Source organism: Thermobia domestica, chromosome 6 (genome assembly GCF_964235325.1).
Source record: "Thermobia domestica chromosome 6, izTheDome1.hap1.1, whole genome shotgun sequence".
Taxonomy (NCBI): Eukaryota; Metazoa; Arthropoda; class Insecta; order Zygentoma; family Lepismatidae; genus Thermobia; species Thermobia domestica.
In genome coordinates, this window is record NC_137459.1 from 298,695,228 (window position 1) to 298,708,701 (window position 13,474).

General features: G+C 34.6%; 1 protein-coding gene across 2 annotated transcripts in view; it reads right to left on the bottom strand.

The window, feature by feature from the left end:
• The window catches only part of Rad17 (Rad17 checkpoint clamp loader component), a 99,500-nt gene that overhangs the window by 48,221 nt on the left and 37,805 nt on the right, over positions 1 to 13,474 (bottom strand). For both annotated transcript variants that reach the window (XM_081762900.1, XM_081762901.1), the window contains exons 5-8: positions 9,845 to 10,025; positions 6,374 to 6,499; positions 4,205 to 4,389; positions 2,104 to 2,352 (exon numbers count right to left, since the gene is read on the bottom strand). In XM_081762900.1, the coding sequence (XP_081619026.1) occupies positions 2,104 to 2,352; positions 4,205 to 4,389; positions 6,374 to 6,499; positions 9,845 to 10,025 (741 nt within the window). The remainder of the gene's footprint in view (positions 1 to 2,103; positions 2,353 to 4,204; positions 4,390 to 6,373; positions 6,500 to 9,844; positions 10,026 to 13,474) is intronic.

Below are 13,474 nucleotides of genomic sequence, written 5' to 3' on the forward strand. Positions count from 1 at the left end.
TAGAAACCATCGTCAGCGAAGCAGAAGGGAAAGCACCAAAGCTCAGAAATTCTAACAGCAATGTGTCGTAAGGCTCTTCTACAATAAAAAGAGCGAAGGAAGCAAATACGTTTAGGGAATATCATCATATGGAAGTTTAAAAAAGAATTTAACTAAGAACTCAACTGTTGCGTAACCTGTAACTAAGAACTCAACTGCAGGGTAACCACACGCAGTGTAAGGTTTCAAATTTCCGTCTGCTATCTTATAACGGAGAGTAATTACGCAATAGTTCCGAGTTATTTCATAGTAAACATACGTAGGTATGTGCAGCACTATTCATTAGATTTCATGCTGTTCGGAGCAATTAAAAAAAACGCGTCGTTACTCCCTTTTCCCCTACACAAACAACAAGAAATTGTACTCTTTTAGCTGTAGAATTGGATAAATAAAGGTTTTGGAGGCCGTTTCGAAAAACACAATATATATATCTTACCCTTCAAAGTTTTATTCTTCCAAACAACGAGAAACTAAGTATGGTGTACATCAAATTGTAACAAGGTGTCAATCCAATTTTACGTCTTTGTTTTATATACAGGACAGGAAACAAATCACTTGACAAAAATGTATTTGAAATTAATTATTTATGAACTATGAAATTATTACAATTTTTATCATAATATTAAGTTAGGTTGCTTAAATCAAGTGGTCAAAGCGTCCTCCATTCATTTTCAATGAAATTGCATATTATGTATATCAAAAATATAGATATGTAATTAAGTTTTATATCTAATATATTTGTTTCTGTTGATGTATTGGTAAGGACACCGTTCCAATGTCTCTCCAGATTTTATTTATCGATATTTAATTTTAGAATATTGGTCATAATGTAACATGCTTCGAACATATTTCTTTCAATATGTGAGGTAACATGGAGAAAAATATTTATATCCACCAGCACTGAGTGTTTTGTCACTTGAAGATGCTTTATTAACTCTGAGACAACTTCTTTGTCCTCTAGGGAACACCTTATATGTTCTTTTAGCCTAGTGCAAACATTTCTTTTAGTTATTTCTATATATGTAGCTTCACATTCACAAGAAATCTCATCACCATCAGTACTGATAAAATGTTTTCGTAATAGTTCTTAAATTAACACTGTTGATTCAAAAAATATGTGAAGATCTTATTTTGAAAAAGGGCTTACGCCATTTTGTGTCCCTGAGAAAGAATGTCCAAGTGCAACTCTCGAAGTACGTATAGGAAGAAAAATTGACTGAGAAACATTAGTAGGAAACTAATCCGATATATATATATATATATATATATATATATATATATATATATATATATATATATATATCCTCTCCCAGCTTAAGGTGAGTTTAAAGGTGCGATAACCCCTAATGGATGGCAGCACGTATCCTCCTATTGTTTCAATGTATTTTATACGGAGCGACAACATTCACAATAATTAAATTAAATTCAAGACAACAAATATGCAAACTTTGTCTTAAAAAAAAAAAAAAAAAAAAAAACAATGATCAGATAACAATCCGTGCAGTTTTATGACATTCTGCTTCTTTCATTGATGAGAAAGCTTTACTGTTGGAAGCATGCTTCTGGAAAGTGTACAATGAGTAAAAGAAAATAATAATCAATAAGTGCACGAATTATTCTATGGTTATCTATTAAACTTGTCTTTGAATATTCATTACTTAAGTTGATTTAGTTATTGAGAGTATTATTGGCTCTTAGAAAATACATTAGAAAAATAGGGGATAGGTGCTGCCATCTATTGTCGATAGTCGAGGCTTCACGTTTCCTTAGGAAATAATTTCTTTTACACAGAAAAATGTTAATTATTGTGAAAATATAAAATCTAATTGTAAGAAACATCAAATTGTATTTCTACCAGTAAAATTTCAGTCACCCTACTTATTTTGACTAAGAATACAAGCAATTCAACATCCCATTAATCCATCCCATTAACATCCCATTAATCAAAATTTGCCATTAATTGAGTCGCGTTATAATTTTAGCACAGCCAAGTTAATGGTAAGTTTTGACAAATCACTTAACAGATTCAATTTCTTTCAGTAAATCAATACAACAGATACTTACTTTTCTCATAATACGCACGTAATGAACGTGCCACTCCTCGAAATAGAGACAAGGGATGATCTCTGGCACCAATAGTTATTGGCATATGCATTTCCCAGCCGTCTGATGCTTTTGCCCTTCTTTTTCGCCCACCTCGAGAAGTAGCCACTTGCTTCTGACGACTGCAATTAGGATCGCCTTTCTTTCGACCTCTGGTCGTGCGGCGTTCAGGTGGTGCCGACCCAACGGCCCTTTCTAAATCATCTGACCCTGTGCAAAGAAAAGCAAAAGCAAAAATAAAAATGAAATTAAAATCTTTGAGTTTTACGTCCCACTGTTATGCCGGTTAGGCTAAAGGAGATGGTGATGATGAGTAATGAATGAAATGGTGGAATGAAGAAAGTGGGAGGAAACGGGAGAGCCCCGAGAAAACCCACGCACACGGTGTTTGTCCACCACAAATTCACTTGGCGTGGACTGGGATCGAACCCGGGACCTCAAGCACCAGAGGTGAACGCTCTACCACAGCCACCGCGGCCCCCAAAAGCAAAACTATTTTGTTGCTTTCAGTAAATAGACATAAAACAGTCTCAGCATATTGAAATACTATTCCAGACCAGGATAAAAGAACAAGTCGTCTCTCAAAATGTGTCCACTTATGATTGCTAACTTTGTTAGCATCAATATTTCACTTTCTTCCCAATTGTAAATATATATTAGTACTTACAGACATTTCGAAAATCAAATTGTGCTTGAAAATTCGGAAATAAGTAGCCTTTCAGATTAAGCTCTAATTAGAAATTTTTCGAAAATGAATTGCAGCAAAATATTTTCCCGTATTCTGTTGGTTTATGGAGAGTTTATTAAAGTTGCAACGTATACGTTCAAAAATATTAGACATACATACATGGAGTGTGGTTGAATGTACGGCGAATTTTTTACGAATGTGATAACGTGTAACTATGGAGTTGTAACTGATGATGACAAGAAAACGAAAGAAAGAACTATTATGTCTAACAACTCAATGTTACTCCTTATTAACAAGAATAGTTTGAAGCAGTAAAGATAGAATTTTAAAGTTTCTTGAATTTCACTATGTCGAAACATTTCCTTAAGTCACTACGAACAAGTGTGGCAAAAGTATAGAGTTAATCCATTAACTCGCTCACTGATTCACTCATCATCAGATCTGCGAAAAAGTTGGGTCTAGGAACTTTAAACTTCGTACAAATGTTTTCCTTCGATCCTACTAGATTTGCGAAATGGGAACACTAAAGGGTGAAATATACAGCCCTGGAAGTATTCCTGTCATTCATGAAATCTCCAAAACTGTTAAACGTAGGAACACGAAATTTTGTATGAAGGTTCACCCCAACACTCCAGACAGTGAATGAGAGGAAGTTTCGCGAAACGTGAACACTAAAGGGGAAGAGAGGGGCTTGCCATTTTTTCGTAGTTTACCAGATCCCTTAACTGCCATGCGTAGAAACATGAAATTTTGAAGAAACGTTGTCCTTAAACCCTGGGTGGAGGATGAGACTGAGTTTTCCGAAATGCGATCACTACTGGAATAAAGAAAACCTGAACCTTTCTTTTCAACGTTCGCCACTTCTGCGAAATTGTTAGGCGCAGAAAACTGAAATTTTGTAAAAATTGTGTCAATGAATCCTCACTCTTAGTCAGATTTCCGAAACCATTGGGCGTGAGATACAAAAATTTTGTACATGTACAGATTTTCACATCATACTTTTCTTAATAATAAACAGCAAAGCATGTTCATGTCTGCGCAATCATCACTATCCATTTTGAAATAACTAAATTAAAACAACACAGTTAAGTTGTCATTAAATCGTCACAATATGTTACTGCAGAAATACAAAAAGAAAAATGCTCATATCTAAATATGGTTACAGCTCTTATCCTATTTTGAAATAATTAGATTGAAACACAGCGTTTAAAAAAAAAATGGAATTAAATAATCACAATAGTTTTAAATCTACGAAGTGCCTGCAGACGATATCTACTAACGTCAGTGTTTACTATTAGAAATTAGAATGGCGCAATGATATGTTTGCCTTTTACAAATAGGATACACATACAAATGAATTTTGTAATTACTCACGTGCTCCTTTAGTTAAGGCTACTTGTAACGAATTCAATGCTGTTCGAATATCTCCGTTACACGTCTGGACTACAGATTCTATCGTTGCTTTCTCTGGTTCACATGACAATCTTCCCGAAGCAACTTCAGACTTTATTACTCGAGCGATCGCCTTCTTCATCAAAGTATTTGATACTTTATTAAAACTGAAAAGAACGTATATCATGACAATATGTCTTCACATAGTAACATTATTTGGTTATTCACGCTTATTTTCCCTACTTACTGAAAAGAAACGAATTACAGCAGTAGGCTAATACAGAGTGGAAACAAAGTCTTTATTTTTTCTTTAAAGCATTAACATGCAAACAACGAAAGGTTAACATGCAGTTTGCTGCAAAATGTAGAGAAAGTCAGAAAGTTTTTTTTTTTTTAATCTGATTAGAGATTTTCCATATGTGCTTCATTAGTTCCCTCAGATCATCAATTTCTATCCATGTCTTGTGTCACTGTCACTACTGCACTTCTTATTCTTACTTTTCGTGTGCAAATGTCTGCCACAATCGTCGAATAAATCCTGTCCTAAACATATCTTCAAAGAAAGAAGTCAATGAGTGTCTGAGGGTCGCGCGGCCAATGCATTGGTCCACCTCTCTCAATCGATCGTCCTGGGAATGTTTTATTGAGATGTGTCCGAATATCTGTACTCCAGTGTAGTGTTCCATCTAACTGCAGAGTAACACTTGGTTGATGTTCTTGTAACTGAGATGCTATGTACAATAATTAACCAACATGTCTAAGAATATGCCTGAGTTGAAAGTAGCTTAGTAGAAAAAGAAAGGCTTAATTTGTCATTTCAAACCACATTTGAGCTACCTCCTTTCATTTCCTAAAGTAACACGTCGGTTTCCAGCACAACAAATACAGATATGATGTCTGTTCACCTAAACAAGGTATCCGAAAAACACTCATTTCCGCTGTTGTCATTTCTGCCAGGACGTTACAAACGAAGGATGCGTGTGGGGGACGGTCGTCTTCTGTTAGGGTTTGAACAATATGCACATTATACGCGCATAATTGCATGTGTTCGTGTAAAATTTTCAACTCAGTGGACTTTGGCATTTACGTGGTACTCGAAGTGAGAATTTCTGTGAGCTTCAAGTGAAAGCGTGGTGCACAACTTCCCGTTTTAGTGAATTTTCTATACCACTCCTTTATGCTCTTGACATTCGGTGGCTAACGTCCGTATGCACTCCTTAACGTTCGTTGCACTGTATTAGGAGACTTTGTTTCTTGATGCCAGAACACGCATTTCGCTTCCCTCTGTACGAATATTATCTTTCAATCAAGTGACCGCAGTACTGCGATCAGGTGACGTGCAAGGCAGAAAATAGAAACATTTGACAAAGTGATGCCGAAGACAGTATGTTTCTATCTTTTGTAGTTTGTATGTTATCATCATTATTTAATCAGGGAAAGAATTTGTGTCCACCCTGCATATCAAGAAGAGAAGGTTATTTGATATTAGAAAGAACAGTATTTGAAGTTAGCTATTAGCAGTAGTATAAATAGAACAGTACTCCAAAAGGATGTAATTTTACTTTTAAAGCAAAGCCACGTTGGTTAAACAGCTGCATATTTTGACATAGAAGTTATTTAAATGTCAATATAGAACAATTCCACATCTTTGCAGAATATTACAAATTATGCAACCAATTTTGTATTCTTTATAAGTTATAGACCAATTTCAGAAAATTAATTTACTTACTTTTATTTCCAACCCTCTTTCCGAAATATAATGATGTACATCATCCACATTTTACGGATTTAGGATTTAGATCTCTGGGCTGTTGGCATCTATGGCCATGTTAGCCCGTCAAGTATGAGGGATGATGTCTCTCGGCGAGCACACTATCCGAGGAAAGGGAAGGAAGGAAGCGGCCTGGGACCTATAAGTTAGGTACCACCCCGGTATTTACCTGGTATGAATGAGGAAAACCCAGGGAAACCTTATGCAGGATGGCTCGCCGGCAAAAGCTTTTTACACTTTTTCGACCGGGTGCCCCCACCGGGAATCGAACCCGGGACCGCCATATTGATATTTTAAGACAGCCTTCCTATCTGTAATACTGAATTCTATTATCATAACTACTACATTATTCATAGAAAAAATATTTACGAGTAACTTACGTCACAAGGTTAATTTTAGACGTTCTCATCAACGATTCTGGAAAAAATAAGCGACGGGTGTGCCAATTGGAATCTGATTCGGTAAACAGACAAACCAACGGGAACTTTCCCAAAGCACTATAAGACCTGGAAAAGAAGATTTACGAGAAAGAAATAAGTAGGTGCACTCGATGAACCATCCTTGTTAGCACATCACTAGATGTACATAAGAAATTTGTTGGATCCAATTCGCATAGCATTAGACTCAGTATAATCACTATATACATATTACGGGCCAGAGCTAAAGTTTTTTAATAGAAAATAATTTAGTTAATGATGTCTAATGATTAACAATTATCCACAGGAAGTGTAATATTAAACAATTATATATTTGCTCTCACAATAAAACATAATATGTATACAAACTAAAAAATATAGGATATAACATAAAATTCTTTTAAATCTCTGTCATTTCTTCTTCTTTCAATCTATTTACATTTTATTATTCATCTTACACCAATCCTACTATAAATCCTTAACGAACATTCTCCCTCTTTTTCGAGAAACTTACAGGAAGTTATATACTACTTCTACATCTTATCAGAGCTACCATCAACTTTCTTCTTTCACTATCTGCACTATTTCCTCTTTCAGAGGATTGTAATTCAAAACTTACTTCTCAATTCATTCTTAGCTCTTTTGGTCTATTCCAACCGAACACTTTCTGACATCTTCTAAGTCTAAAATCCAAATTACTGTCAACTTTCTCATCCCAATTGCAATCTCCTTTCTTGTTTACTTCCTTTTTCTCGTTGTTCTTTAGATTTACCCGTTACTATGTTAAAATGTCATTGATGTCGTGTGTGCATTTTCTTACCTACTTTTATTTCAAAAGTATTAATCCTACATTTTCTAACTATTATATCCCTTACAAACTTCGGCAAAAAATCTTGATTATTCTTTGCGCAAATATCACCTGACATTAATATTTTTCTTCCATATCAGCAGATCCTCTAGAGAATCTTAATTCTTTGAGGACTGTGATTAAAAACAGTATTCTAAGAAAAGATTTTTTCTTTGTATATTTACCTATATAATTAACATGGTACATAAAGACAAACAAGTAAAGGGTCCAAATGGATGAATCGAGTTGCGGGATTAGAAATAGTGCGCATGATTGAGGATGTGAAAATATGTATATGTGCATAGTTATAGCGGCTGAGCGCCATAAGAAACGGAGGGGGAGAGGGGTCAAATTTGGTGGGAGAAGGGCTATACTATGTTATTGAAATACATCAAATAAACTGTTGAATTGTGAAAATAGTGAAAGATAGACAACGTAAACGGTGGTAGTTTCACATATTGGCAAAAGAAGAATGAGCAGAGTAGATCATAAACCTCCGCCGCCATACTGAAATCCGCCATTTTGAAATATGTGATTTTTTTTTAAATGGAAACGTAGTCATGTCGCATATCAATAAGAGACAACATGTTCTTAAAAAGTCAATTATGAACTTTAATGATCATTATCTGCACTTATTTGGAAGATTTAGGATCATCTGTATAGTTATTTATGAAGATGTAGAAGACTGATACTCTTATATTGAAAGTTTAGATATCCAAGTTGTATATTATTACATTATTATTATCAAATTTCACTGTTAGATATCAAATTTCATTGTTAGTTTTCTTGTCTTGTAGATACGTATAACTTACGCTTGTTTTCGTGATAATCCAAACTTTCAATATAAGAGTATCAGTCGATAGCGTACAATTTGTAGCTACAAATAACAATTTTTATGTATTCTCTGTTAAATGAAGTAATAACGAAGTTTGTACGTTGAAATCTCGAGAAGATACGACAATTTAAAATTGAAGGAATAAACTACGTTGGTGACCACTTTGATGACATCACATCTCCGTTTCCCCAAGAGGATTTTCTTTTTTCTTCTTCTTCTTTTTTTTAAAAAAGAATATCTCCACCAATTGTCATCTTGTTGTTGTACAATTCTGAGTTTGAATCACTTTCGCTAATTACACTGGTCTACAGTGTTGTGCAGAAAAAAAACCCTTTTTCGCTATTTTTCCGTGATTCTAGAAAATAGTTTCTCGTTATGGATGCCTTCCCGCCTTTTCCGACCTTCCAAGACCTGAATGGAATTTTCATTATTTAGAATGATCACCAGTGAAACAATCCTCATTATCACCAACGCATATAAAATTGTAACATTCTTAACACAGGTAAAGAAATACTTTCAAGTGTTGCACATACAAATTAGTTTCTTTATGACAATAAGCACATATGATCAATCAATTCATATATATATAAACAATGTGATTATAAATAACTGAACGAAACGATCAAATTTTCATCATGCTCAAAAGATTCGCATCCTCGAAGTAGAAGACGTAGCTAAAGCTAAATAGTAAAAGCGAAAAGACGGAAAGAGATACTAAGAATTTACTGAAATACGAAATTATACATAGTAAAATATTAAATGAAGCCTACTTTAGCTTAGTCCTCATCTCCACTAAATAAACTGCAGTATTGGTGTAGTGTTACATATCAAGCATGTAACTTCTTTCTTCCGCTCCAAATCTCGAAATTAAGGGGAAGCAAAAGCTAACTTTTGTTCAATTTACCCAAATTCTGATTTACTACTGTATTCTTATGTTAAATAAAGGACTGATTCGAACACACACCTTTCATTTTGTGAAATGGGCTTCTCTAATAACTTACTGTTTCTATTTCATGTTGACTTTTAGTGTTTAGATAAGTTAGTCAGTGGATTCGTTCAGAATCACGTATGTTCTTTGATTTTGGCGCATATTTATTTCTTGGCCATGCCAACATATGATTCTTTGTATTCACAGCTTGTTTCATATGATATTATAAGTTTAACGGAACAACAATGAATTCAAAATTAAGTAAGGATTTCGGCCGATTGAACCAAAATATAGTTTCCACATCTTGAAACTTAAAGGTTCGGAAAGAAAAACAAGAAATAAATGATACACACACATTAAGTCATGTTACCATGCACTACTCTTTTAGCTCATTTGTGGCTAAGCGGTTAGTGTATAAGCATTTGGCGTGGGAGACCAGGGTTCGATTTCCAGCGGAAGCTCATGTGGTTTGGATTCCGCGTTAATCAGTAGGTCCACGTCTCATATATGCTCGCCGCTGAACGGGACGTAAAACTCAAAATCAACTCAATCAACTTTTAGCTCATTTCGTGGAGAGAACAACAAAACAGGGATGTTTCGTTCATATTTTATTCTATGTAACTACGTGCTTCATCAAACCTGAAATATTTTCATGTACTTTTTTCTTCTTTCCTTCACAAAGGGACATTAAATGCTCCAAATATTCTGATCATTTGAGCACAAAGAAAAGTGGAGAGCATATAGGATAGTTTCTCATCAAGTTTTTTTAATTCGGCAACGTAATTAAATCACGAGTGATAGATAATATAAATAATATAAACTTACCTTATAATATTATGAAACAGCACTGGCTTCATATAGAATACATTTGGATAGTCCTCCACCAGTATCAAGTTTCGCCGACGACTAGACAAAACACTTGAATATCGTCCCGCTCTGAACAAGAAGTTTTGGAAACTTTCCAACGAACTAGGGAAGATAGCTTTGTCAGGCATCTGACGGTAGTCTAAACACAAAAATTACACTGACATTACCACATTTCATATGTTAAAGAAAAATTTTACAATATAACAAAACTATAACCAACAAAATTATTATAATTTGTAAGTCTTTAAATTTTGTAATTTATATATACACCGTTATGATGGTGATTAACAATTAACTAGATTAAGGCAAAGTTGTTTCTATAATCTAATTAAAATTATTAAATCAATTATTAAAACGTTTACTAAATCTGAAGTAACAAAACAAAGTTTACTTAATTTTAAGCTATCTAACGTAGTTTTATTACATATACAATGGTAGTTCTAGGGACTTGAAAAAAATACGACTTTATGTTAATTGCACATCTAAGTATATATTGGATATTTCCATGACCTGGGGTAAGACTTGGACGAATGATACAACAAAAGCAATTTGACATACGGAACTACTGTCCGGAAATCCCCATCAGTTCCGAGCTATACCCCGCAGAAAATTTATCAGAATGAACAAAAGAAGACCATAACTTGAGAAAAAAATTGAAGAATCGAGGTGCAGTGAAAGGAAATATTTTATTGTAGGATATCTAGGTTCCATTAATGTAAACATGGATGAAGAACAGGGAGGCTCAAGACTAGCCCGAAAGGGAAGTACAATATTCCACGTGTCTTATACGAAATACGACGAGAACATATACATTGTAATCACTGTAACTGAATTGATAAAGAAAGAACAGTACTAGTCCAAAATCACACTATTTGAATTGCATAATAACTTGAAAACTCTTTTTCAAATCAATAGGGATGCGTTGTTCTATGCATTCAACAATTTATTTTCACGTTAAGTGTAAAAACTTATTTTGGACTCGTACTTTTCTTCTACTCACCAATTCAATTATATTAAGCAGAAACATGCAAAATAATATAGTCAAAAAATAATAAAAATGAGAGACTCGAAAAGAATCCACACGTTTGAGACATCATTACTTTGGGCACGACTTTCGAGAATGATGAACAGTAACAGAAGAAACAGTTTAAGATACGAAACCGAAGTCTGGAAATGCGTTGGTTCAGAGCTATAACTCGTCGAGAATTTGTCGGAATAATAAAGAAATCACCATAACTAGAAAACGAATTGTCCGATCAACGTCCAGTCAAAGGAAATATTTAGTTGTTGGACCTATATATTCCATTAATGTAAAACAGGAAGGAGGAAACGTGTGACACAAGGATAGCTGCATAGGAAATTCTATTTATTCTGTATACTTTATACAATATTATATTTATATATATACAGATTCGTTCACTGTGGTATGAGGTAAAGCCGTGCAAATTGGTGTAACTTTAGACGAAGGACAGAAGTTTTGTTTCGTCATAGAATCATGTCACTTGTACTAAAGATTGAAGAGATATAGGGTCAAAGGTCAAATTTCGATTTTTTCCTTATGGGATTGCAATGGTAAATTATGAAAGAGCCTGGAAAAACGTAAATCGAAGTGATAACAAAGAAAAAGCTGTATGGTATGATTCTATGTCGCAAGCCGACCAAATATGCGTCAATCAAGTGTCATGGTCAGAGGTCACTGTTAGATCAAGGTCACAGGTCACCTTGAGAACCCATTTGACATGATGATGTACGGACATTGTGTTGTTTTCAGAGTGTTCAAATGGGTTCTCAAGATGACCTTTGACCTTGATCTGACAGTGACCTCTGACCATGACACTTGATTGATGACATAGAATCATACCATACATCTTTTTCTTTGTTATCACTTCGATTTACGTTTTTCCAGCCTCTTTCAGAATTTACCATTGCAGTCCCATAAGGAAAAAATCGAAATTTGACCTTTGACCCTATATCTCTAAAATCTTTAGTACAAGTGACATGCTTCTATATCAAAGCAAAACTTATGTCCTTCGTCTAAAGTTACACCAAATTGCACGGCTTTACCTCATACCACTTTTGCACAGTGAACAAGTGAAATTGACACACGAATTAATCAACCCTCTGTATATATATATATATTATGTTTATTTTTCAGTTGCAGGTTAATTAATATTTTATAGGTAATAACATTGAGTTGTACACACTTAAGTTAGGTCCTCAACTAATGATGATGTTTCAGCATGCCTCACTGCTGCTAGTCAGCAAGCCTTCTTTTTTTTTTCCACTTTGATGTTACGCGTAGCCCGTTATGCTGTGCACGGACTACAAATATTTAACACAACAGGAAGTGATGATTCTTATGGAAATTTTATTTTGTCTACTAAAAATGTATTCGTGAATGACAGTTGTCAATTTTTGTGTGCTTAATTTTACCTTGAGCTGCAGAGTGAAATGCGTGAACTAAAAATGTCGAATTGTTACGATGGTTGATAAAATTCTTCGAGTGAAATAGGTGACACTTTGTCACAAGGGTTTTATAGCATGAAAGAAGGTAAAATAATTTATTACATATCGCACAAAAGTTGCTAATACCTGTTTCATATTGAAAGGTGTGAAATGCAGTGCAAATTACACTAGTACAATTTATAGTGGCACAACTCACTTATAGTACCGAACATGGCGAAGGCAGAGGGATGGCTGTAACTTCAAGAAGGCGGATAATAATGGAAGTAAATGATTACGAAAAATTCTGTGCAATGAATGTGTGTGTGTGTGTGTGTGTGTGAGGGAGAACACAATAATTAGAATTATGCCGTAAGAATCAAACTCGTATTATAGACAAAGATTTTTTGTCATGTTCTCTTACATAGCTTTCCTCTGTGGCGTTATTTTTTGTAGTTTCAGTTTTCACAAAATTTTTCTGTAGTCATATTGGACCGCGGTGGTTCATGAGGTCCTCTGTTCGATCCCAGATCGCGCCAAGTAAACTTTGTTGTGGACAAACACCGTGTGTATGGGTTTTCTCAGGATTCTCACGTTTCCTCTCACTTTCTTCATTCCACCATATCCTTCATTTCTCATCATCACCATTTCCTTGAGCCTAGCTGACATAACCGTAGGACGTAAAACTTAAATATTTCAGATTTTGTTGTCATATCCTACAGTATTATACAGTTTTCCTCTGTGGCATTGTTTTCTGTAGAGTTTCAGTTTTCACAAAAACTTCATGTTAGCACCTATACTTTTCGAAGCAGCACTGGTGCGGAAATACTTTAAGTATTATACGAATCTCAGTGATTCTTCTTAACGCCTAATTAGTTTTAAAATTACGTCATTTTAGTCATTTTGAATTCTTCCTACCCTAAACGTGCAACATATCAGAAAACACATATTTGTTTCCTCTCAAACAGGCCTTTCATCTAAGCTTAAATGATGATCACATTCTTTTACAATACAGTGACTTCTATTCTACCAATTTTCTTCTATCCTGGAGACATGGAATATAGTTTATGAGCTTGCAAAGACATCACTCGAAAAATATAGTGGAAGGTGTCTTCGTCTTTAATGTCAAGTTAGTTCGAAATCGTT